Source organism: Harpia harpyja, chromosome 18 (genome assembly GCF_026419915.1).
Source record: "Harpia harpyja isolate bHarHar1 chromosome 18, bHarHar1 primary haplotype, whole genome shotgun sequence".
In the NCBI taxonomy this organism is placed as follows: domain Eukaryota; kingdom Metazoa; phylum Chordata; class Aves; order Accipitriformes; family Accipitridae; genus Harpia; species Harpia harpyja.
Genome location: NC_068957.1, coordinates 5254622 through 5282066, shown reverse-complemented (window position 1 = coordinate 5282066; position 27445 = coordinate 5254622). Strand labels below are relative to the sequence as shown.

The 27445-nt window shown below is 35.3% G+C and overlaps 1 protein-coding gene across 6 annotated transcripts in view; it reads right to left on the bottom strand.

Annotated features, from left to right (window-relative positions):
* SMARCA1 (SWI/SNF related, matrix associated, actin dependent regulator of chromatin, subfamily a, member 1) overlaps nt 1-27445 on the bottom strand; it is a 36638-nt gene that overhangs the window by 4674 nt on the left and 4519 nt on the right. For 3 of the 6 annotated variants that reach the window (XM_052814088.1, XM_052814089.1, XM_052814092.1), the window contains exons 3-23: nt 24809-24975; nt 23750-23850; nt 23528-23628; nt 23061-23240; nt 20664-20819; nt 20279-20410; nt 19444-19512; nt 18576-18685; nt 17663-17889; nt 16985-17106; nt 16436-16588; nt 14858-14990; nt 13735-13883; nt 13007-13126; nt 11687-11797; nt 11366-11479; nt 8803-8925; nt 7100-7232; nt 6006-6124; nt 5597-5809; nt 256-366 (exon numbers count right to left, since the gene is read on the bottom strand). In XM_052814088.1, the coding sequence (XP_052670048.1) occupies nt 256-366; nt 5597-5809; nt 6006-6124; nt 7100-7232; nt 8803-8925; nt 11366-11479; nt 11687-11797; nt 13007-13126; nt 13735-13883; nt 14858-14990; nt 16436-16588; nt 16985-17106; nt 17663-17889; nt 18576-18685; nt 19444-19512; nt 20279-20410; nt 20664-20819; nt 23061-23240; nt 23528-23628; nt 23750-23850; nt 24809-24975 (2844 nt within the window). Of the gene's footprint in view, nt 1-255; nt 5236-5325; nt 5417-5596; nt 5810-6005; nt 6125-7099; nt 7233-8802; nt 8926-11365; nt 11480-11686; nt 11798-13006; nt 13127-13734; nt 13884-14857; nt 14991-16435; nt 16589-16984; nt 17107-17662; nt 17890-18575; nt 18686-19443; nt 19513-20278; nt 20411-20663; nt 20820-23060; nt 23241-23527; nt 23629-23749; nt 23851-24808; nt 24976-27445 lie in introns of those variants that run through there. The other 3 variants (XM_052814091.1, XM_052814090.1, XM_052814093.1) reach the window with 3 other exon arrangements.

Sequence of the window (27445 nt, the reverse complement as noted above, 5' to 3'; positions counted from 1 at the left end):
TACTTAAGAAGAGTCTTCCTCTGCTACTTAAACTAAAGACTCTTCTCAAAAAAAAAAAGCGCCCCAAAATACTATGAATTGGGAATACCTACATAAAATCTAGGAGAGCTGTGAATAGACAAATATTTCAGTTTAATCTCTCAACTAATGGTTTCTATTAGAACAACCAGTGGCTACAATTATCTTTTTCATTTTGTAACAAAATATAATTGAATTCTGCCCCACTAGAAGTCACGCAAGGGCTGCTAAACATACTGCTGTAACTTTTGCTCCTCTTTTCTTCTTTTCAGCTCTTTCTTTTTCCTCAATTTCCATATTTTCTTTTTCTATTAATGATATGAGAGTATTGCAGCGTCTCTGAAATTCCTAAGGAAACAGAAAACACCAAATTCTCTAAATAAATTACACAAATTCTCTCATTTACATAAATATGTTCAAAATTCTTAAATTCCAAAGTACTTAAGTTTTCCAAAAAACATTCAATATTCATGTACTAATAAGATTAGCTTAGTTATTTTTCACCTGTCTTTACCTTAGTGTAACCTTCTTTATAAACAGAGAGAGATTTACTGAAATACTCAACTTCTTGACAAGGAGTTTTCAGGATTGTCTGTATCTTCTAAACCGAAACCCCTAAAGAGTGATCTGATCTTTCATCTCGTCTAGATGAAGCAAACTATAGCCTGCCAGCATACCATGCCAGAATTTAGAAAAAAAGGTCTTCAAGTATATCTTTAAAGCAGAGAGAAAAGGAATCAAAGGTACCTTAAGCAATACTTTTCTGTGGCACACAGAGTTAATTTTTTGTGATAAGACACTGTAGAGCTCCAAACTGGCAAAAATCTATCCAGTCTTAAACCATGAACTCACTGTTGTATTTTTAGTCAAACAGCACCCAAAAGGTAGTAGGCCCTAAATGCTTTTAGCATCAAGACTTCCAAGCCATCTGAAAATGATCAAGTTTAAATACCATAAGGTCATTTATACATTAAAAAATATTTCCAATACAACTCTAAAAGTATCTGTATTGCAGTTAACAGCTGGTTTGGTTAACAGAACTTGGTTGACTGGGACAGTTTCTTGTATCTCATATCGAAAAAAAAGATCTCTTACCAAATACATAATAGTACTCATTTTTATTATAATTATTCAGTATGTTCTATGTACATTGAGAACAGTGATTCCATGGGCTTTTCTTTCCAACTCAAAGCAGGAAACTTTCTTCTGTGGAAAAAAAAGCTGGAAAAATATGTCTTGTCTCTATTAAATTCAAGGAAGCAATTGTTGAACCACAAGCTATCCTAGAATTACCTAGTAGCATAAATCTTAACCTACAACTGGTCTATTTGCAATGAAGTGAACAGGTGACCTTTTTGCCCAGGAATTAGTCTCTATTTTCTCAGCATCTGTAACCTGTATATTGCCTCAGCCATCATGTTACACGATGGAAAACGATGCAGCCTGCACGCTTTCTTGATCCTGAACGTTCTGAAACAGTCAAGCATATGACTCATCTTTGAGACATTAATACCCTCAAGCTTAACCACATTCCTTAAGTTCCATAGTTTCCATGAAAGGTGCTCCATGGCCTTGGGTAAAAGCTGTGTAATTCAGAGTGGATGCAGAGAATCCTGCCACCACATGATTATTTTTTTTTAACACCAAAAAGAAAAAAAAATTTCTTCTTTCTTTTCAACTCTCTGCTGGAAACATTCCAGTCTCATCCATCTAGTTTTGCAAACAGAGTATTGTAAGAGTCATTTCTACCACATGTAAAAGTAAGCCCACATCCCAGCACAGGTTCAACCACAAATTAGGGCACCATGCTTGTGCCCTGGAATGTGACAGTCCTGCTGGAGCTGAAATACCCTCACTTCAACCAATAAAAACCCAGAAATTCCACCCACACAACAGTTTTTAGATAAAAAGGCAACAAGTCTGAGTAAACTTGAGTGTAAGCCATCCCAACATACATTGCATCCCTAAACATAGAACCAAAGAGAGGCTCTGTCCCCAAAACCCACACTCTATAGACGAATAGAAATGATAAAAGACTGAAGTAGAAAGATGATTGTCAATATGTCAGAAGCATTGTACATCATTTAAATTTGGGTACATTGCACTCAGACTTAGGAGCTGTAGGTAAAGACTGATGGCAAGCTGTCATCTGTCAGCTAGATCTTTTCTAATATATGAGAAACTAGTTTGTGTTAAATTCAAAACAAGCAATTAATCAGAAAGTACTAAGAAATAACCTTGATCCATTTGCCTAAGGCACTAATAAAAATCCTCCTCTTTCCTGGGGAAAAATACTTGCATAAATACATACATTTATTAAAGCGTGCAGGTCCATGGTTAGACTATCCAGATGGACTACTACTCCAGAACGACATGCTATGGACAGAGCATGGACTCAAAACAATTTTCTCTGGAGAATCACAGAAACAGTTGACAATAAGATGTGACATGCACACAGGTTTCTTCTACGCCTACCATCAGAAAGAATCTGCATGATTAATCCTACATTGAGCTACATTGGACTGATCCATTCCATTTTATTACTATAAAAATACACTTAAGAGTTTAAAAAGCCTTGCACCTTTAGAGATGAGATTTTATTCAGTGTGGCCTGATACTTTTCTCTTTAGGATGGAAAGAGAGAAGATGTACTTTGCTCACCCCTTCATAGCTATAAAGACTAGTATTGCAATAAATAAGATGAGAGCACTGAACCATCACCTTCTGCATGACTGAAGCCAGAGATGCTGACTTGGGAGTGAAAGTAGTCCTAAGCTCTGTCAACAGGCCCGTATATTCCTGTATTTACAAAGGAGTAATTTGTCTTATACTGGGTAGGGTTTGCAAAAAGGTAAAAGAGAATATGCATAATTTATGACTTCAGAAAACAAACACATGATTCACTGTGGCCATGATATTTTGCATTCTTCCTGCATGGACAGAAATAAAAGAACAATAACAACTAAACCTATAAATTTAAACCTCTGTGCCGAGTTAAAAAAAAAAAAAAAAAAAAAAACACAACACAATTTTAGGCACTCTCAACCTCTTTGAAAACTTACATTTTCAGTAAACCATTTGGGTTTGGAATAAATAAATGAAGCAGAATTTTTGTTTTCCAAAGAGAAATCTTCAGAAGAAGAAACAAATGAGAACATGGAAGAGAAATTAGCTATTTATACGGAATCCAAGAGACATCTAGTGGTTAGTAGAACACAAAGTTTTCTCAAAGAGCCTGGTAAGTCCTTTTCAGAATTATGCCACCCTTTCTATCTTGTTTCCTATCAGTTTGAATGATCACATGTGAGTTTCAGTATTCTAAGAAGCTTTATCCACTTTCACTGAACTTACTATTTACACATTTATAAAGATTTGTAATTATACTTGGTTCACTATCCTTAGTATCAATTGACTTTCCAGCACATTTCTTCATAAAAATTACTAACCTAGTGCAAAATGGACCCATAGAAATTAATACTTCCACAAATCTCAGGATATTTGAATACATAAAATATATCAGCGATTGGCAGTTATAAATTACTAAACTATACATACCATGACAATTTAAAACACTTAAGAAAATTAAACACACGTTGAAAGTGAAAGATTACTTTAGCTTTGTATTTTCATACTATTCTTTCAAGTGTGTAATAGCAGAAAAACTAAAAATATTAATATTAAAGGATAGAATTTTAAGAGAAAACATAAGCCAAAAGATTCACTACATTCTCAGTGCCTCAATTTCAGCATTAGACGCCACAGAACATATTTCTACACTTTAGCAAATGATTCCTATCCCCTTTAAAAAGAAAATTATACTGAACATAAGCATCTGCAAGAAGATTTAAACTGAATATTTAACTCTACCCTTGACTTAACTATATGTCAACTAATATTAAATGTTGAGCTACATTTTAAATTTCTAGTACCCGTTTCTATGATTTACTTAAATGGATTCCTTCATAGATAACTTACAAGAAACTTCATACTAGACTAAATATTGGAGGTTTCTCTCTTCATGGACATAATTTTAAAATCTGGTATTTCTTCAGACATTTTAGCAAGTAAAGCTTGTAATTCTTTTTAATTAAGGGCTAACTGCTGCACTATCCAGAAACACTTTAATTGCTGAAATATCAAGTACAAATTGTATTGCATAATTATAAGTAGCACTGGGAAAAGCAAATATTCCCACCTGTTCAAATATACATTTTAAATATTTTATCTTATGTTTTATTTATTCTTAGTACAGTACCCAGAACTCTGAAAGAACATTTTATAAACAAACCCTGAGGCCAGGAAATGAAGACAGTAAACAATAATGCATAGTGGTTCTGCAATTGCTAGACTAAACTACAAAAAAACTCCAGATTTGTATACAAAATGACATTTAAGTTACATGACTGCAGCATAGCATTCAATCAGAAATTTACTTACAAGACAATGGGGACAATCTATGACAGCTGTGTAAGGGACAGTGTGCTCCACTTTTGTATCAGCCATGACCAATATGGTTTTGTATTCAATCAGACAAAAAAAAAAATGTTCCAGCTCTCACTCATTGCAAATGAGTAAGATGAAGTTATTTCGGTATTATAAAAAAAATTTTGAAGTACATTTTTCCCATATAAATATGTTCACATGAAAATGCATGTGTGTGTTTCTTAAATAAGGTGCACAGACTTACAAATTTTACTCATAAGAAAAAGGAACTGAATCGGGGGAGATCTGAGCAAAAATTCCAGGGCAGAGCTAACAGCTTTTTATCATTAAGAGTCCCATATTCTAAGGTTGGTACCTACACAGCTTATTATTTGCAACCACCAAAGCTTCTGTTAGTGTTATCAGTTCCCGCTTAATGACTAAATTAAAAAAGAATTACTCTGCTCTTCAGACAGAGAAAGGAAAAAAAAAAACCCAGCTGAAATTCAGAGTACTAGCCTACTTGCTATCAAACTTGTATTATATTCTCTAAGTATGAACAAAATCTTCAGAAAAGTATAACTAAAAAAAAAATTTAAGCACTTGCATGTGATATTCACAACTTATTCACAACTACAAAGGGCATTTTAAACCAATTGCTTCAATGATTAATTCTTACATGAATCACTAAATTTCCTCATGCTTTTAGAAATTAAGTACCAATGTTAGGAAAGCTGTTCTTTTCTCTCAGTATATATTTCAGATGTTTTCAATCTTTAATATTGTCCAATAATTCTGAAAAGCAATCATATTTTAAGAGACATTGTTTGGTAAAACTTTTAGTTTGCAATAAAAGTAACAAGGATATTTGTAAGGATAGTCTACCTCTTGCATTAATCCCTTTGGGTAACATGGGACTTCAGCTTGGCAGGTTTTCTAATCTGTTTGTTTCAGCTGTATTGTGGTGTTTGCTGTACTAAGGGAAAAGGTTATTGTATTAAAAACTAGAAACAAAAATAAAAACTGAAGTTATTCTTTCAGCACTTGTCTCCTAGACTCCAATATTCTGGCACAAATCCAAATTTTATGGGATGGTGCTTTAAAAAAGGAACAAGATACTTCATATGATGACTTAGTCCATGTAACTGATACCTACCATTGCAGTTCTAGATTTGATAAACCAGTCAAATCTGAACTGAGGAGCATTGCGCACACACTGCCTTAGTTCCTCGTACACATTTTCTTTGTCGAAGCCCATCTTGTGTAACATGCATATCAAAAATCTGTCTTCCTCTTCTGTGTAATTTTTCCCTTTGTTTGTTCCATATTGAATACGCAACTGATGAAAAGGTGCTTTATACCTTGCAATCTAAATGCAAAATAAAAATCAGGACTATTAAACTTACAATATTACATCAAAGATTTATTACATATTAGTGTAGATTACTGTTACATGGTATACTACATATGCTATATATATATAGCACTCCCACACTCAACTATTCCTTTTCTGAAGGGATTTGGAAGAAGTCAGCTACAGAAAACAAAAAACCTGTGATGATTACTTTGGCATCGAGGGCTTTCTTGATACTGATCCTCCGTTGAATTCGTGCCTCTCCTCGTTCAATTTGAGCCATAATCCTCTCAATGTCCTGTAGTTCATTACAACGTTCCCAGAAAACAGCTAAAAATGCAAAACATATTTTGTAAAATAAAATCTTTTCTTCTACTCTTACTACTTTACTCAGCTGAGGCACTCCAGCAAAAAAAAGGAATGCAGTTTGTGGTTCCGTTAAATCTTAAAAGATTTGATAATACTCTCCCTTTTACTATGCTAGCCAAGAAATAAACTTGCACAGACACTTTATTCAATGTCTTTAAAAGTTAACTATAAGCAAAGGTTTAGTAACAACTGTAGCAAAGTTAACATTCAACATAATTAACTGTAATCATGTAAAACTGAAAAAATTACTTTTGAGGATAGCTTTTTGTAACAACAGTGAAGCAGGCTAGAGCTGCTAGTCTAGCCGCGAAACATTCGTATTTCAGTTTTCACTAGCTATCTCTAAGGTCAGAGACTACTTAGTCTATCTGTTATAAAAGCTAGTAACTTGTAGCTTTCTCCAGTGACTTCTCCAGTGACAACCCAAAATAAATGCAACACTTTGAAGGGAACTCTTCCTTTTTAAGCTATAGGAAGAACATTGCAAAGTTCAATTTTATGAAGGGTTTTAGTAAAATTAAATCCAAGGATGAAAGAGGAAGACTCCTGTACAAATTAAAGGGCATTGTATAAATATAAAAAAACAAAGATACAGTGTACTAGCTAAAACAGCAGATATACTCACAGCGTAAAGAATCATGTTGCCACTACAAGGGAACTTCATGATTCCACAAGACCGTGTTATCAATGTATATTAACTATGCCAAGTTCTAAATTTTGACTAAGGAGGGATAAAGGCAGCTGAATGCCTATTTATATGCTGCAAATTCAACCTTTTTAACAGAACTAAGTCTTCTGAAAAGAACCATCATGTACTTTTTTAAAAAAATTACTTATACACATCCAAATTGTATGTCTTGTAATTTTAAAAGAACACGTAGCAAAAATGATGGTGATACGACGTGATTAAGAAATACATTTCAAAATATCACAAACCTGAATACTCAATGACCTCCTCAGGTGACTTTCCTTCCACTTCACGGGCAATATTGTCTATATCGTCACGACCATATTTCTCATTAGCTTTAATAAATTGGTTAAAATCTCTTTTATTCCAGTTTGTAAAACCCTGTAAGCAGCAAGAGATCAAGAAGGCATTACTAGGTAGAAGGGAAACATTTTGCAAAATTTTGTCTTATGTATGTATCATCTGCTCCAACTGGCAAAGCCTCTGCAACATCACAGTTACAGTGGTTAATGGTCTTTCAGGATTTCCATAAACTTGTATTAACCAGGATTTATTATTGAATCATTAAAGTCTAAAGAGTTATTTGTGTGCATGATTCCACATGCATTAGTAAGAGCTTTTTACTTTTCTTTCTTTTTAAACTTTTTACGTGGTATTTCTCCAAAGAAACAAGCTCAATGACAGGTTACTGTAATTTTAAGTCATGCTTCAGCAGATACAAGCAACAAATGTCTTAGGAGTATAGGGTGCACCAATGCAAGTGTCATTACAAGTTCTTAGAGTAGTGCAAGTATCTAAAGCAAGAGCTCCTACTTCAGACATTTACAAACCTTGAACCAGACAGAGAGTTGGATGAAAGCATAAGTATGTCAAGAAACAACCTCTAGTCCAAAAAAGATGCAATCAAATGGAAACTCTATAGCACTGTCAAACAAAATTTGTTATGTACCAAAGAAATGAATCCAAAACTGAACAACAGTTAAGTGAGATGCAATGCACAAAAACATCATCCAAGAATGAGACATTACAATTTAAAGACAGGGAAAGGAGAAAACATCAAGAACAAACAAACAAGAAAATCACACGCCTGAACATGAATTTGTACTGCATTGAGTTTCTTTCATCACAGAAATACATTTACAAGGAACTCTGTCAGTTCTCCAGCTGAATAAGCTCACTCCACAATTAGATAGCATCTTTACAAGTCTAATACAGACAACACAAACATTTCTTTTTAATCATTAACAGAAGTACTGACATACAAATCAGCACCAGTTTAAATATTTCTTGTGCTATAAACAGGTGAAATTAATAGTCAAATTGTGACCTTGCAAATTTCTTCTCAAGGTACACCATGCCCAATTCTTTTACAGAAAATTTTCTGAATCAAAAAATCCTGTAACTTTTGAGACACACCTTTCTCCTTAACAATTAGCTTTTAATAAGCCTGCTGAGTAGGATAACAGTCCAAAAAGTCAAGAAACTAGCCAGCAAACAGGGATTCAGTCCCAGTATAAAAGGAACATGCCTAACAACCCAACTGGGACAAAATTCATGGATGTGACACGTCTTATACATTTCTGTAAATACTGTATATGTTGATAGAGGCTTGTCCTCTCTAATTCAAACCCTTTTTGATAAAAAAAACATGTGAGGTAGATGCATATACAATAAACCCACTAACTGGATTTCTGTTTGTATTGCTGGGTAGTGCATCTACTCTACAAGTCCTTGCCTCAGAAACGTTGTAGACATGCAAGGAAATAGTAGGTGACCAAGACAAACTTGTTCAAGGACAGGAAAGGTCCCTCAAAGCAAAACCAAGCAAAATCATTACATGTTGCATGCTTTCTTCTTCCTATAACATCAGTGTATATTTATCATGATTAGTATTTATATTCCATACCAGTAAAAAAAATATGATTAAATACTTCAGCTGATTTTATTTTACCTGTGTTAGCAGCTTTTCTTTCTCTTCAGTTTCCTCAGTATTCAGAGGCATAGACTCATCTATCTTCTTTTGTTCCTCTTTTTGTACCTGAGCTGCATTTGGGAGGTCAGGATTCCTGGGGACCTAAAATCAGGGGTATCAATAAGTAGTAGTGCAGCAATGTTATTAAAGAGACTGTATGCTTTTCTATCAACCTTGGTTTATAATTTATAAGCAATTTATAATGTTAGATCTCAAAGGACTGATACAGTCCACACCCACTAAGTATTTATTGTCACAGAACAAAAAAACCAGACCCAAACAACAACAACAACAAAAAAAACCCACCACCACTCCACACCTTGACTACCCTGAAGAAGCCAAACTGTAATAAAAATATTTAAAATAACTATCAGAATATTTTCATCAGTATCTACAAAATTGTTGCAAAACTGAAAATATTATCCTCCAAGACAAGTTGATGTATCAAATACTGTCATTCATCTATGCTTGTTCCTTCTTGTCTCACAAGTTCTTAATGTAAAGTTTATCTTCACCTGTAACAAAAGCATCCTATTCACTTTTTCTTTAAGAAAATTCAGTGAAAAACACTGTAGAACACATGTAAATGGTAAAAGACATTTTTTCCAACTATTACATATTAAAGCACTGATCTGTACAACAGTTACCAAATGCGTTTTACCTAGATTTGAATCTTATTGCTTAAACCCTTCCTCTGAAAAGTACGACTAGATTTTGTCCAATGTATGTTAAAATTTTGTTATGCCCTGTACCCACCACTTCTACACACGATGACTTAAGGATATTGTAAGAGGCAGAGCCTCACCTAGTGTAAGCTGTCACAGCTCACTGCTTTCAGTGGCACTATTCATTAGCTCTCTTAAATCCCTCAGTTTATAATGTTTTATAACTACAGTTAAACACTCACTTCTGCACACACTGCCAAAGTAAGGGCAAGACAGACAACATCATGTAAACAAGGCCTAGCAACATTTTATCTGCCCCTCTCCACACTGACACCAATTTAATGTTTGTGATCTTTAAACTGTGTATTACAATTCCATGCCACACAACAGCAAACAGGTCAGAAATCAGTATCCAGTAAAGACTTTGCAGACCTTACATATTTCTGCAGCAAAAGGCAAAGGAAGTTAAGAGCTGTTTTTAACATCCGGCCAAGAAATTTTTTTGGCTTTGGTGGTTTAAGTTAAGACTAACGCATAAAGCTTCATCTCTACCTATTTGATACATTCTGATATTGTTTATGGCAGTCTTCAGTTTTAGTAAAACTCTCTTCAGATGGAAAGTTATACTTCTGTTTCAAAGCAGAACAAACTTAATCATATCTATCAGTTTCACCACCAGCACACAGTCATACTAAGTTTTTAAGATAACAAGTATTCATGTTCGACCTATCTAGTCTGACAGATTTCATTAACAGGACTGAAATATCTCTTTCTACATGCATATTATCAACATTAGCAATTCTCTCATCCTTATTTGTTGGAGCATTAATTGAATAGTTTCCTTCCTGAAGGCAATTATAATTCCTTTCATTCTTATCTTAATTCTATCCTGCCATCTGCATAAAATTCTTTTTGCTATAAACTAGATTCTAAGACACCTTCTGCTTTTTCTTAAAAATATGTTTGCCAATATTAGTTCTACTCTTTTGCAACACCGATTTCCCATCCGTTGCTTTGTATGACAAGTTTATGTTCCCCAGCACATTTTATACATGATTTCTTCTTGCTGCAACCTGCCATGAAACATGGGGCTTTTTAAAGAAAGTTACATGTCTGGAAGTAGGGGATCCATTTGATTTACTCAGCCAATACTGGCGCAAGTAATGAAAGTCAACATCAAAACAGAATCCGTGTTTGCTGCTTGTCCAGTAATGTCAGCAGGGAAGAGGGAGAAATTCAGCTAAGGCATAGTAGGGAAAAAAAAGTCTGTAGTCTGGTTTTCTTTTTGTAGTAGTAATATATCCAGACTTCTCCACACCTTTAAACATTTTAACTCCCAGCAAAATGCAAGGAAAATTGATGTAACTTTACATACCTTCATATCAACACCAAGTCAACTTCAATATTACCTTAAGTTACTTTCTGCACAAGATACACAAAAGCTATAATGTAAAAAATCAGACCCTGGAAGGTGATCTTATATTAGCCAAAAATTATTTTCCCACCTTAGACCACATATCACACTTTTGGTTTTGAGAAGTATATGAAGCATCAGAACTGTCTTTCTTTTTTCTACTCTATTTTATTGTTAGGAACCCACCACAAAATACAAAGCTGCACAGATATGAAATTTTTAATGAAGGAAGGAATAACAGATTGCTTTTTCTGTTCCACAGTGGAACAGAAACAGGGTAATAGAGGTTTTAAGCCATTTCCTTCACAATGAGAAAGACACTTTTCAAAAAATAAGACCAGAATAATATATTTTTTAGTTGCCATCTCATTTACTTCATTTATCTACTATCAAGGTTGCAGTAAATCTGCAGAGAGGAATACAAATACATTTCACTAATTTAAAGAAGAAAAAAACCCATTACCTTATATCCTATAGTCTTACGATAATACAGAATTTCTTTTTCCAGAAGTTCAAATAACCGTGGTGGGAAGAACTGGAAATCCTGAATATTTGGTTGTTTTGGAGGTCGTGGAGCCTTCAAAAATACACAAATATATTAACATTATATAAGCTTGATTTCTGTGCAATTAAACTGCCATAACTCAGGAGCAGTGGCAACCTATCACTTTGTAAATACGTTCATTTTATTACCAGTATAGGGTGAGAGCAGGGGATGCAACATTGGAGAGAAGAAGAGCAAAAGAACAACTTAAAAAGTCCTCCATACTTGCCAAATTCTTACCTTTGGGACTTTTGGTTCGCTAACACGTAGGGCTTCTCTGAAATAAGCATCAACTGCATAATTAGCTTTGCGTTCTCGTTTTGGAGGTTCTATCCATTCCATCATGCTCAGCTACATGCAGAATAGAATAAAAAAATATTAACTGTGGTTTCCTAAAGTCACAAGAATAATGATTAATGTGACACTGCAAAACAGGAACGTATTTTCGCACAGCAAGTCTAACTGTTGTTCTCAACAATTTGGATACTACAACAGAGCTCAAAAATAAGCTAGAAATTATAGCCTATTTTAACACATAAAAGATAATACACAAGTAAGGCAGTGTGGTGGCATGGATAGATCCTTTTACAGTATTCTACTTACTTCAGACACCTGAGTAAGGTTATGATTCCTTCTACCAAAACATAATGGCAAGGACTGGGGACCTGGGCTCTGAATTCTAAAAATATCTTGTGATATGAATGAATTGCTTCTCCTCTAAATATCACAATAAATAACCTCTACAGAGGCTACAACATTGGCAAAAAAAAAAAATCCACTAGCAGCAAATTAATCTTAACTAAATTACTTGAATTAAAGTTAATACAGCATATTTCAAGACTATGCTGTATTTAGCTGGCTTCTTGTAATGAAATTATCAACAGAAGAAAGAATCTTATGTATATACACACACACCCCACTCTAGTCTCATGAAATATTTTATTTTTCTAAATGTTTCTTCAAAATTCGTAAGAAACCTGGGTTAGAAGGGCATTCAATAGTTAACAAATAACAGCTCACATATCTGATTCCAGGTAAGACCTTAAGGGTATCTTGACTATACATCCCATACAAAACAGAGACACAGAGGTAACATTGTGGGACCCTGAGCAATACCTCTTTGTTTGGATGATCCTTCTATAACTAGGTAAATCGTTGTACAAACAGTTTGCATTAATGCTTGTGACTAAAACCTTCACTGCAAAAAAGACTTAAGTCCAAGTTCCACATATAAAATCATTTTCAGGCCTGTTTTTTCCCCCTCAGTTATGTGGCAGTAAAATAATACTGACTGCAGCAGTATAGTAGGATGCAACATAGTATTTTTGCTGCAGAAAGCATAAAATTTGAGCAATATTATCAGATTTTACCATGAAGAAAAACAGTGGGGCTGAAAGCTAATTTAACATAAAATCAGAATATTGATGCTTCTGCAGAGCTAAGTGAATTTTTCAGTAGCTCCTTACTTCTCTAAAATAACCTTTATAGCCATAGCATTTCTAGTATGGCCTTTATGCTTGCACCTCTAAACTAAAGTCTTAAAGACTAAAAAAAAATTACCTTTTGCTTTTCTCTATAATCTTCACCTTCAAAGTTGTATAAGCTCATCTCTGTGTCCATAGTGAAATTTCGTAAGGAGCTCTCCCCCATTTTCTGCAATCGTTCATTCATTTCAGCTGTCTAAAAATACAGGAAGATACTTTTAGGCTCACTCAAGTTGTTTTATCTTTTCTGAAAATAACAGCTTTCATCATTATTAAAACATTCTCAATGTCTTTCTCTGCTTTAAACTTTTACTTCCATTTTTCTTGTAAGGAGAGACGCCCATAGTGCTTTTCAATTTTGAACAATCTGACTCCAAGACTTTCCATTAAACTAAATTTATTATGTTGGGATGTAGCCCTACAATTGTATGATTTAACTTTTAAATTTAAATGAAATTTACGCCCAGCTCTTTGGAGCTGAAATAGTAGTTCATTTTTCCACAGAGCTACCTATTCCCCAGTAAAGCTCCATAAAGGTTTTGTATCTATTAGAACTGTTGGCATAAAATTTACATCTTTCTAAAAGCCCAAAACATAAGCAGTGCTTAGGATATGGTGCACACAGTCTGAACTTTGAAAATAGTTATAACTCACTAATTCTACTCCTTCAAAACTTTCATAAGCTTTAAAATACTTACTAATAGTAAAGTAATAATTGGGCATTAAAATACATTTACATAATCAGATTTCATTTCTATTTTGTGCATATAGATTTAATGTTTGACACATTTCAAATTCTCTAACCTTCTTTTCACCTCTTTCTAAAATAGTTGTTATATCTTCTTCTGTCAGCTCGCTATCTTTGGAAGCAAAAACATGCGTGGCTCCATGCCGGATCATCTGCAGCATTTCATCTTTTGCCAGTTTGTTAGACTGTTGATCTATGAGCCTTCCTAAAATTAGAAGAAACATGTTGAAAGTTTTAATACAAGAGTTCCAGAAGGACCATGTAAACAGTGGATTTTTTTTAGTTCACTGGCAGAACAAGAAAGGAAAAACCACACAGAAAAAATTACATTTCACTTGAGCTGAAAATAAAAACAAATTGGGAACTTCAGGGGAAAATAAAAAAACCCAACAACTTTGGATCAAGCCATAACAAAGAATGTTTCACATTAGGATAATTCAAATTTTATGTTTAAGATCTTACTCTTACAAAGTTAGCTGAACTTTTAAGATCAACAACTTATTTCAAGATGAAAAATGACAAAGTATTCTGTAATAACCATTAAAAAATACTTAAGATTTTTAAACACTCACTTCACTGATTTCAACCCAAATCTCTGAATATTTTTCCCCAAATTCTAATTTCTGTCCCAAAATTTCACTTATCTCATCTCTTTACAGAACATCAAAACTTTGACCATCATTCTTTCAGTAGCCCACCCTTTTGGAAATACAAACTACCTTAAAAACTTAGCTTGAGAACCTTAGTTTTTGACAAACTATTCTTCCAAGAGCTTCTAAACAAAGACACACAAAGGAGTTTTAATGTTCAGTAAAATTCGTATGTGGTAAGAAGCACACCAATGTAATTATTTTTATCTGTCATGGAACGTACCTTTTTTCTTTTTTTCCTTTTTAACATATCACAAAAGTCAAGTAACACCTATTCAGGTGTAGTTTGCTTTCCTCATTTAGAGTCTTAGTATAAGTCTATGTCCACATTATTTAGGAAAACAGATTTTTTCAAAAATTTCAGCTGAACAAGTAACTTATACATTATAGTTTCTTAGGATGATTTAGTGTACTGCTATTATACACAAGGCCTGCTTTCTCTCATACTGTACATTTGTACAGTTATTTAACCCATACTTAAAGGGACTGAACAATTCTGTTGCAGACAAACATATATAGCAGTTGATACCTTGTTGTATAACTATAGAGTCCAGTCTCAGTTTTATTTCAGCTCTTTCTACAATCCTCTCTTCAACAGTATTATCAGTGATTAGTCGAAACACCCGTACTGGTTTCTTTTGACCAATACGATGCGCACGATCCTAACAAACATAAATCAATGAGTGTTCAGCAACAAAAACTCACAAGCAATAGACAGTTAGCTTGCACAAACAGCAGACTGAAACTAGCATGTATTTCTTGGTCCCTTGCTTATTCAAGAGTATACAAAAATATAAAACCAGTATAATAATATTTACTTATATCTGGCTATTACACCTTTTAAGTTTGGGTCATTCTATAGTAATAAACACATCTACCTCATTGTAAATGAGGATAACTGCATGTCTGTCTAGACTGCAGTTGCGAAGTGGAGATACAACAGTATATACATACACACATCTGCACTGCTTTGAAACTAATTTGGTCACTTCACATAAGTATTGAAACTTTGGCATCCCTGGCTTGAGCATATTAATTCCACGGGCAAAGGCCATGCAGCCACAGCTTCAATACTGTAGTTGTCCCAAGCTAGCTACATTAAAGCATCAATATGCAGCTCACATAGTACAGGTACAATACACAGCAAATGAGGTTATATGACAACTAACATACTATACTTATTTGTAACAAAACTTGTGTTTATTCTCTCTGGAAAACACAAATAAAAATATTATTTTGTCCTCTTACATAAAAAAAGTTAAACAACTAGCCTTCAAACTGCTGGTACCAGGATTTTCTGACTGTCCTTTAAACATGAGTTGTTAAATCTTTTACTCTCCTGCATAATACTAATTTCTTTCTGAAAATCCTACTAAAGCTCACAAATCACACTCATCAGTTTCCAGGAAGTCAGTCTACTACTGGTAGTCAGCATGCATATCAAAAGGATGAGTTATTCACAGTAAATATTTGATGTGTCTAAATGCATTAAAAAAAAAAAAAAACAAAACACAAACCACAGAACAAATACCCCACCCCCCAAATCATGCAAGAAGGATCATGGGATTTTCATTCCACATGAAACAAATTGACTTGATTTTTTTTATATTCAGCACTCAGAAAGAGAAGATTTTAGTATGTTTAACCCAAAGATAAGTGGTTCTTCTCCCTGGCACCACCACCGAATGATTTTACACTTATGCAGAAACATGGTGAGTTGCAAAAGCATAAGCTTCCCAAAAGGGAGGAATATAAAGCTGCATGCTTTTAATTCTTTGCTATTATTTTGGAAACAGTCCTCTGTTATTCATTTACTGTTGTATTCTGGAAAGACAGAATTAAGGATAACTGGATAAACAATATTGATACACCATTTTGACAGAAGTAATCTTATTCAATTATGAAAATAATTAAGACACATATTTACAAAGAAAAATCTACAGTTTCTTCCACAATTCTGTTCATGCCCTTTTTATTCAATTCCTTAGTTTCTTGGTATTAAATAAAAAAAGTAAAGAAAAATAACAAAAACACAAGTTCTGGAAACACTTAAACAAAATAGAACAATGACAACTTTAAACGATTGCGTATTAGGCAGTTAACTCACCATGGCTTGCAGATCTACTTGAGGGTTCCAATCTGAATCATAGAGAATAACCACATCGGCAGTTGCCAAATTAATTCCAAGACCTCCAGCTCTGGTGCTTAGCATGAAAATGAATTTACTGCTGTTGGGAGCATTAAATGTGTCTATTGCTTCCTAAAAGAAAAAAAAAGTGTCATTAAAGTATCAGAGTTTTCAAACAAGCTTCCAATATGCTGGTGGCTTTTCAACGACATTTCTCTGAAATTTACAGTATTTTCACACCAAAACCAAATTTTTACAGAAGTAAGAAACTGGAGGTTTGTACAGGTGGAAAAATCCATTCTGACTCCACAAAATATTACATTTTTCATTTAGTTGAGGAACAAATGAAACCTACTTACTGTGAACTTTGGTTAGGAAAAACATATAACCTTAGCAGCCGTTTTAAACTGTAGCATTTTTGCTTTAAACAATGATGTAGCTACTTATATATACACATGTAAATAATAACTTCTTCATAATCTAATATGTAAAACAAAGACATTTCTTGCTTATATACACCTTTCTCACCTCTCTTTCTTCATGTGGTGTCTGTCCATCAAGTCGGCAGTACTCATACCCACGCCACATGCAATAGTCTTCCAAAATATCCAGTAAGCGAGTCATCTGACTAAAAAGTAGAACTCTGGAACCTGACAGAACAACACAGAAGGTTTTATCATTGGGTTTAAGGTTTCACATGAATCTTACCACAGAGCCTACCACAGAGCATAAGAATACATGTGAAATATTCTGTACTATGCCTAACTTAAGTAAGTCTTTCTTCTGAAGCTACTTTTCTGGTATTGATTTAACTTCTCCTCAAGACAGGTTATTTGATAATTTATACAGAAGAAATACACAGCTGAAGAAACAGAACACTTAAAACCATGGTAAGATAATTAGCTGACGGCTGATGTGCACAAACTAATCCTCTCATCAGAAACTTTCTTAAAGACAGCAGAAGGGAGGCTCTGCTCTTCCTTTCCTTCTACATCTCCATATTACTAGTCTTCCTCATCGTTCCTGTAAGACTTCCTTCCTGCCATATGTTAAGATCTACAGAAAAATTATTTTCAACAAAAACCTCACTGGAAGTCATGAATGCATTCACTGGAGGAAAGACAAGAATGAACCTATGCAATTTTTGAAAGGTAGTTTTACTTACAACGAGCATTCAGATCACTACTGTTCATAAAGAGTACCCACCTTGCTCTCTGAGTTTTGCTAGCAGTTTATCCAGAACTAACATTTTACCACTGTTAGTGATGAGATGCGTGTCAGTGGTGTAAGGAGGGCCCGGCTCAGCACCATCAAACAGGTAAGGATGGTTACAGCATTTCCGCAGCTGCATCAGAATATTCAGCAGACGCATCTTATCCATTTTCCCAGCGGAATTCAGGATATCGATATCTTTCATCAGGATCCTTGTATACCTGAAGTTTTACAGGCAATTTTGAACAGCTCTCAGTTTTTATTTGATATTTAAAACATGAACGAAACCCTGCAATATCCCAATTACTTATTCTGGATGTGGGAGTTTGCTTTGTTTATATAATAATGAGCTATATTATGAAACTTGGCAAAAATGTCTGACTGATAATAAGGATTTATAAATCCATACCTAAACATGAAAGGCAATTTCTCTGCGAGTGACAATGATCTGTCATTTATGGGGTTATCTTACACTTCCATTTTAGGACTACAAAATGGATTAAAGATATCACTTATTTGACTGAAGCTGCTACACTGACCTGTCTCCTTTTCTCACATCTCTATGTGGCTCCTCAAGGTTTTATTTTAATTGCAGCTCAGAGTTTTACTGGCACATACATACTTGGATCAAAGGAGAAGACTTAGTAGGCATATATTGTTTCAAATAAAATTAAGGAAGGAAGAGAAGTTTCTGCTTTCTTCCTCCCAACCCTTTTCATTACCCTTCCTGAGCACTTTGTAACTTCTGCATCTTTAAAAAAAGCCCCAAAGACAGCTATAAATAGGCTTCTCCATCTGACTGTCTTAACATGCAACTACAAGAGAAAAAAAAAAAAAAAAAAATCAGCGTGAAGAACTGTAGTGTTCTTTATCAGAAAAGAATCTTACTGCAATGTAAATAACTCACCATTCCCTCTGCATTTTGCTGAGCCCAAGATAAATTTTTACTTCCTTCTTTGGAGGCAAACTCTTTTCTACTTCAGCTTTTATGCGACGTAATAAAAATGGCTTCAGAACCTACACAAATTAAGAGTTTTTCCACAGAGAAATTTATAAAATTATTGCCTCAAATACAAAATTAACAGTTTCAATTATCTGATATTTATTCAGAACTAATCAATATCTATTGCTGTCAACGTGACTCTTTCAGAAAAATTCTACTAAAGTCTGCAAAATGAAGTTGTCCACTAATAGGCTAAGTTCACACATAAATAAGTAACACTACATAAAGGCTGCCATAGCCATTCCAGTTGTTATCCTAAGCAAGGGCCAAACCCATAAGCTTATAAAATCTATTTATTACCTTTTAACATAAGCTCTGTTTCATTGCCACTAGCAGCATATACAAAATGCACCAACAGTTCAAACATAAGCAATGTATGTTGTACTTCCTTCTGGTTTGTTACTGTATCATGAAAAATATCTTATCTCATGCACAGTAAAACAAAGGTAAAGGCATGCCTTTATGCAGACTAGCATGACATGTATCAGTATACTAATCACAATAATAAATGGTTTTAAAAAGATCTCAAAATTCTTCATTTTCACACTTGGTATATCGATTTTGTCTGCTTCAAACAGTAATGTTACAAAAAGCAGTATCTATAATAGTAAGTCCCAATATTTGATTTGTGAAAATTCTGCTGGACATTTCTGTAACTAAATACCTTCACGTTCATCTTCTCAACTTCAAGATGAAGGAGGAAATAATCTGTTTTTCTTTTTTACACTGCATATGCTAATGATGACATGTGATTACAGCTTTAATTACTTACAGCATGAAGTCTTTCTACAAGTTTCTGATCACCAAGACAATTTTTAGTGTCGAACCACGAGTCAAAATCCTGTGGTGAGAAACAGCACAATTGGTATGAACAGTTTATCATCTCTAGTTTTAACAGACACATATTGACTCTAACTCCAGCTGAGAGTGGCATAAATCTTGAGACAAATGACTTCTACGAGCGAAAGAAAAATCAGCCTGCAATTCTATGCCAGCTCCCAGCACTTTATAACATTCAAGTCAACTGAGTAACTCCACAGACAAAATACTATATTACTCTGCTTAATTTACAATGGTTTTCCATGCTCATCACTGCAGTGTCCAAGTTATTCCCCTTTGTGCTTGCATAATGATGGGGCAAGAAAGTAAAAGAAGAAAAAGAAACCGGAATCCTTAAGTAAATGATACGCACAACAAAGCAAAAACAATGGAAGCAAGCAATACAAGTACAAGGAAATATTAACAGTAGGAGAAAGACGACTCAAATTCTAAATGAAAAAAAAGGCTTATGCCTGTTCGGATGCTTCATATTCTTCATTCTGCATTGCTTTCCCATTTTGTTCCACTTTGCATAATTCCTGAACTATTTAAAGTATTACATTTGCTATTACTGGCCTGAGGCCTTATCTACACTAACAGAATGCACTGTTTTAACCAGGTAGAGCAAAAAAAGTAGTCTACAGTTAGGTAAGCCACAGAGCTTCTACTGAATCCAGGTCTTCCACATCATATGTCTCTTACTAGGCTGGTCATTCTTCTCTTCTGCAGATAGCAGCCTGGGAATCAAAATAACAAAAACAAGACTGTACTTCCAAACCTCAACTTACATCTGCAGAATTGAAGACATCAGGTAAAAGAAAATTGAGTAATGCCCACAGCTCATGGAGGTTATTCTGTAAAGGAGTTCCTGTAAGCAGCAATCGATTTGTTGTCTTGAACTCACGTACAATCTCCGACAGCTAGAAATACAACCAAGAGTTATCATCTTCACATACATTTAAGTGTAATGAATTTTCATCAGCTTCTGAGACCTGAAACAATGTCAACTAAATTTAAAGACAGTGAGCTACCTATGAAATTCATATTTACCACCCAACAGCTTACGGCTTATATTTTCAAAGAACACCACACCTAACACTTAAAATCTGCTAAAATCAGATGGGATCTTTTGTGTCAAACTATCTTCAAAGTATCAAATAATTTTGAGTTTACCTTAGACTTCTCATTCTTTATTCTGTGGGCTTCATCAATTACCAGGTACCTCCAGTTAAATTTTTTGAAGACCGATTTCTCTTTAATTACCATTTCATATGATGTAACACAAACATCCCATTCACCAGGCATCATAACATCACGGATAAAAGCAGCCTAAAGCAGAACAATTGAATTAATAAACATTTATAAATATGAACAATTTATATGGAATTCAGTGAATCCTACGTCCGCCAACATTACTGATGCGCTAAGCTAGCACACAAAAGAAGACTCTGAAACACCTTTTCAGTAACTGGAAGTTACTCCAACAAAAGCCCTCAAGTCTTTGTACTTTAGGCACAGACAGATCATCAGCTGGGTTAAGCAAAACACGAGTTTTTCTCCTATTCAGAATTAAATATTTACTCTTCAGCATAATTCTTCTGCAATTTAGATACAGTTCATACTACCAATAGGGAAAAGACCCTCTAAGCTAATTAGTCCAAAGACACAATCCACAAAAAAGCATTTCAAAACAACTCACATAGCTCACTCCCATCTTCTCACTTTCCTAAAGATCTCCCTCTTCTGTACTATCTCTATTTTGTAAGGGGTACATATGTAGGCATATAAATCCTTTCACATGAAAGAATATCACCCTATGGAAAAGTCACACATGCAGGTCTCCAAGAACTTACTTAGTAGAGTACACAGATCACCTCAGCTAGCAGGACTGACAGAGCTGTTCAAGTCCATGGCCTTGAAGAGCTACCTAATAAAGGAGTGCTCTGTACAATACTAAGTACTGACTTTCAAATGCAAATGTAAACTCAGAGATGCTTTAGCTACCACAGAAAAGAGAGATTAAGTAGAAAACAAGGAAATGAAAAGTTATGACAAAACAAATATAAGAGTCTCAAAGCAAAGAAAGTACAAAGTGAAGGTGCATGCTTCCCTTCCACACAACCTTAATTTCATTCCACAGAACAAGCAATAAACACACTGTGGTACAAATATTATCAGACTTCAAATTAAAACAATCTGCAAAGAGCAGTACAGTCAAACCCAAGACTATAGCAGTGGAAGGAACTGTCCAACTCACTGGCAGAACCGGCAGTTCCTCTACCAGAATCATTTATGTCGGAAAAGACCCTTGAGATCAAGTCCAACCATTAATGTAACACTACTAAGTCCACCACTAAACCATGCCCCTAAGCATTGCATCTACACATCTTTTAAATACCTCCAAGGATGATGACTCAACTACTTCCCTGTGCAGCCTGTTCCAGTGCTTGATAACCCTTCTGGTGAAGGCATTTTTCCTAATATCCAATCTAAACCTCCCCTAGCACAACTTGAGGCCCTTTCCTCCTGTCTTATCACTTGTGAAAACAACCCCAGTTCCCTCAGCCACTCTTCCTAAGTCTTGTTCTCAGACCCTTCACCAGCTTTGTTGCTCTTCTTTGGACACACTCCAGCACCTCAATGTCTGTCCTGTAGTGAGGGGCCCAAAACTGAACACAGTGTTCAAGGTGCGGCCTCACCAGTGCCGAGTACAGGGGGACAATCACTGCCCCAGTTCTGCTGGCCACACGATTTCTGATACAGGCCAGGATGCCGTTGGCCACCTTGGCCACCTGGGCACACTGCTGGCTCATATTCAGCCGGCTGTCAACCAACACCCCCAGGTCCTTTTCCGCCAGGCAGCTTTCCAGCCCCTCTTCCCCAAGCCTGTAGCGTTGCATGGGGTTGTTGTGACCCAAGCACAGGACCTGACACTGAGCCTTGTTGAACCTCACACAGTTGGCCTTGGGCCATCGATCCAGCCTGTCCAGATCCCTCTGTAGAGCCTTTCTACCCTCAAGCAGTAACAGGCAGCCATGCAATCCATATGAGGAGCCACAGAATTCACAGGAACATCCAGCTTGTTGATCCCCTTCAAGTTAGAAAATGACCCTACATCTATTTTAAGGCCTTCACTATGAAAGATGAAAAGCTCTACAAAAGAATCCTAGTTACAAGGCAAGGCATGGACATAGGACACAAGTGAAGAGTGGGAGAAGTCACCTAAAAAAGGTGAAGAAACAGGTAACAAAGTGAGGGCGATAAAGGAAAATGAACAAACACAGTCACAATGCAAACACAGAAAAGATAAAACAAAATAGGAAGAGGAAGACAACAGAAAAAGAGGTCAGACAGCTGTACTTTGGTCCCAGTCTATTATTTCACCTACTGATTTGCACTTCTTCATCATAGTTACAAGCATAACATTTTGCATTTTCAATGCTACACAGTAATAGTTAAAGGTTACTAAAAAATACTGTAAATAAGGAAGTAGCTTAGGGTCAATTCCACATACCCAAATGCTAGTTTTTGACAAACAATGCGTACATCTTTGAAACGTAGAGCACTTACTCTGGCATCTTTATCTCCAATCAGGCAAACAGCACGTAATGATGGAACCCAGCGTTTGAATTCATTCATCCAATTGTGCAGAGTTGATTTTGGAACCAGGACCATATGTGGCCCAGGAATGTTTCGGTAATGCTTCAGATAGCCTAATAATGCTATGGTTTGCAGAGTCTTACCAAGACCCTGCATTGACAAAGAGGGGGGGAAAAGAAACCTGCTGAAATGAAATACCATACAGAAATTGTTTGAAACAATTCTCCTACTATATAATTCTGCCACTTAAGTTGTTTGAAGCAAACTACACAGCTAAAGTTTGCAATACAATTTCTTTTATTGCATTACAATTCCAGTTGTGAAAAATCTGTTGTAGCATGATGCGTAATACTGCATATACATTAAATACTACAGGCACTTTAATGTTGAATTTTGCTCAGTAATTACCACAAAAATTCCAAAAGATTACTGCTTACCATTTCATCTGCCAGAATGCCATTAACACCATTTTCATACAATGAGATCATCCAGTTCAAACCTCTAACCTGATAATCTCTTAGTGTTCCTCCTTTCACATCTGTAAATGTAAGATTCCTCTAAGTAGAAAAATAGTAATTCTAAGTAGAAAATTTTAATTGCGATCTGCTCAGATTTTAATTACATCAAAGCAATCAGAAAAGTGTCAATAGAACACTTACATGAAGGAGACTCCTCAAATCGAATACACACATTAGAGGTTTTTCGACTCTCTGACAACAGCTCTTCATCTTCTTCTTGTTCTGTGCGCCTGTGACGATAACTAAAGAAAGAATCCAAGATTCATGTTTATATGAAATAATTTCAAAACATTGACTATAAAAATCAAGAGAGACAAACTGTAACAGAAACAATCATTGATCTACAATGTGTGTGTTCCAGTACCCTGACCAAAATCATATCCTGTTACTAAGTTATTCCTTATGGTTCATTCCAGCTTTAATTAGAAAGGCTGATATAAAGCCTTCTCCTCCAGAGCCAAAACTATACTCTGACAACAAGTATCATGAGTTCTCCAAGGTATTTTTAATGAGCAACACAGAAATACAAGACACACATCAGTGGTGGCCTTAGAATCAATCAGTTGATAACTATACCATTCAGAAGAATCACATATTCAATTAGAAAAAAAATTTTTTAAAAATTATAAAATAGAAAATGGCATTTTGTAAACGTTCCGAAAACTAGTCACTTCCTATTACAAGACCCCTCAGAAACACTATGTGCAGGCTACACCTGCATTACTAATATAGACAGACTGGCGGAGTGAGACAATTGGTGCTGAGGATCCAACATCCACACTACATGCATGTTGTCTTGTTTTAACTTGGTCTAGCTCCACTCTGGTCCCACTGACATGTCCACTAGCAGCTGGAGCACATCAGGTGCATTTCTGGAGTGCATCTTCTAGTTCAGTGTCATGCAAAAGAAATGCAATTCATGTGCTCCAAAATCCCTCCAAAATATGTACCAAAGCATGGTAAGTGGCAAGAATCAGGGAAATTACTTTAAAAGTGCATTCCTGATCCAAGGTCATACTAACGCTGATGTATCAGCATGCATACACCAACCAGCTTTTAAAGAAAATTATGATATACCATTAATAGGAAAAGTTCTGGACTTACTTAAAGCACAGTCTCTATGCTACTAACTAAAAAGACATGTTAAAATGCATAATTTGTTTGAAAGTGTAAGAAGTCAGAAATAAAAATAAAACATACTCCCCAGCTGAAATCAAACTCTGTTTTTCATCTTTCTTTATCCGTGGCCGTCCCAGCTTGACTTTCAATGGAGATGTTGGCGATTTTTGTGCTGCAGGCTGAATAAAATGTGCAAAAAGTTCTGTCTGCTTCAGGAGGAATTCAAACCTTTTTGCCCGATCTGCTTTCTAGTTTCCAAAGCAAGGAGAGAATTAAAAGAAAAATCACTAACTTTTCTTCATAAAAAACGTATTAAGAAACAGAATTCAGACACTCGTGAGAACAACTTATATGAGGAAAGACTGACAAGACCACCTGCCTACTGTTAGCCAACTCAGTGGGCTACAAGCATCATGAAATAGCTCTTGAGCTGTTTCAGCTTACAGCCAAGCATGAATTGCTTTAGAGCACCAAACTGTAACGTGTGGTAGTTCAAATGACCCCTCTTGAATACCAGAGCAATCTGGAAGACATGCCAGGACTTGATAATCTCATCCCAGCAACTCATCCCCATTCAAAACTCAAAGATTAGTAAGCCAACCCAAAACCAGTTTATTTGTATATATTGCTTAAGTCTGCATAGCACACCAGCAACTGTGAAGGGATGCTTTAGAGGATTGTCTACAAAAGATAACGAAAAAACTAAGGTTCTGACTTACAGTAAGGGATGAAATCCTAACCTTGCTCAAGTGAGTGGCAAAACTTCCATCAGCTTCAAGGCTACCAGGATTAGATTCCAAGACAACAACGTGGTAGCTCTGCTTTTAGAAGTATGACTAAAGTAGCGGATGCGCCAGCTCAATACTGCTTTCACTGAAGTTTGTGAATTTTGCTGTCAGATTTCAAATTCCAATCATTTCAGTTTTGCCACATCAATGAGGCATATGCACTTCACTATATAAGCAGCAAAACGTATGTCCTTCTCTATATTTAAAATACATGTTACATAATTTTTAAAAAAGTATCATAAAATACAAATGTTATCTGACAGAATGCAATTGTTACTAGTTTCTCTATGCCATTTCTCAGCATCATGTAACACTGTACCACTTAAAGCAATTTTCATGTGATCCCATTCATGTATCTTGATATAAACTACAGAAGTGAAATTGTAGTTCTGTACCATAACCTTTCTAAGAAACATACAAACAACAGAAAGCTTTTCTGCCGATAACTTACACCCAAGTAAAAGTGCTATAACAGCAATAACACAAACCAAAGGGCACTAAAAATGAACCTGACATGCAGTGCATGATCTTGCCACACGAGGGCAATGCATTTCTTTTAATAGTGCACCACTTACCAGCAAATAAACATCTTCACAAAGATCTCCTGGAAAAAAATTACTATTATTTTCCCCTTGCATTCATTATTGGACCATTTCGAATAAACTGTAAATACCAAGGAAAACTTTTAGGGAAAAAAAAAAAAATTTAAAAGGGGGACTAAAGACATGGATGTTTATGCTCGTACAGGGTAAGAACAAATCCAAAGGATTTACATTAAACTAATAATACATGATGGTTTTGGCAAGCTAACCATAACTGGTAAGGTTCTATATTGAATGCTACAATATACTTTTTTGCCTGCAAGATTATTGGTTGGGTGTAAGCAGCATGCCTTGATAAACAGTAAACATCTAGCTCACGACTACGCAATTGATGAAAGGTAGCTTTTGAGACCTATTACCTTTGCCTCTTAGAAGAGCTGAACATTCTATTTTAGGAAAGGTGTAAATTCACCATGTATTACTGTGAAACCACGTTTAGTTATTTACTGAACTCATTCTCAATGAACAGATTTACTTGTGCGTCTTCTCTTTGGCTAAAAATTAGGTATTCATAGAAGTAGGTATCAATTTTTCTATATTTAACAGTGATACTCTTCCCTGGCTTCTATGGTACCCAATCCTTTCAGACTCTACTGTAGTTATTAGGCATCCATTTAACGTTAAAGCTTTTAAGAAAAATGCAGCAAGATGCATATACCAGCTTCAACCAAGAACTTACTACATGTGTCATTCAGGAACAAGTCTTGTAATGTCCTCCGGGTTTCTGTCTCTTTGTAATAAAGAAGCTACCCTGTTATCTCTCCTCTCCAGCACTACAAGCTCCCTTCATTTGTGTCATGGACAGATCCCCTTTTGCATTATTATGGCACACATATTACGGGGCATATCAACATTTAAAACCTTTATGTTTTTATATGATGAGAAACTGGCAGCTTCAATATTTCTCTCATTTAAGAAGTAGCTTAACGATGCCTCTGACATGACTCAAGGGGTCATCAAATAAAACTAGCAGAGACAGATACAAAACCAAAAGGGGAGTTCTAAATATAAAACGTGAATAGAAACTACTTACCACAGGAGGGTGTGGATAACTAAACCTACATGAGGGGCTAAAAAGCAAGCAGACAAATCCATGGAGGAAAAAAAAAAAAAAAAATCCACTGACAACTACTGAGTATAAAAACCACAGCCTCCAGCTCCAGAAACCATGCCGACAAAAATACATGGAAGAGTGGGGCAGTATTTAACATAACTATCACTATCTGCTTCCTCTGTTCTCATATTCTTCACTAAATACGTACTGTTAGACACTGTGAGAAATACCACACTGGACTACACATTTAAATGAATCTTCATTTGTTTTTCTT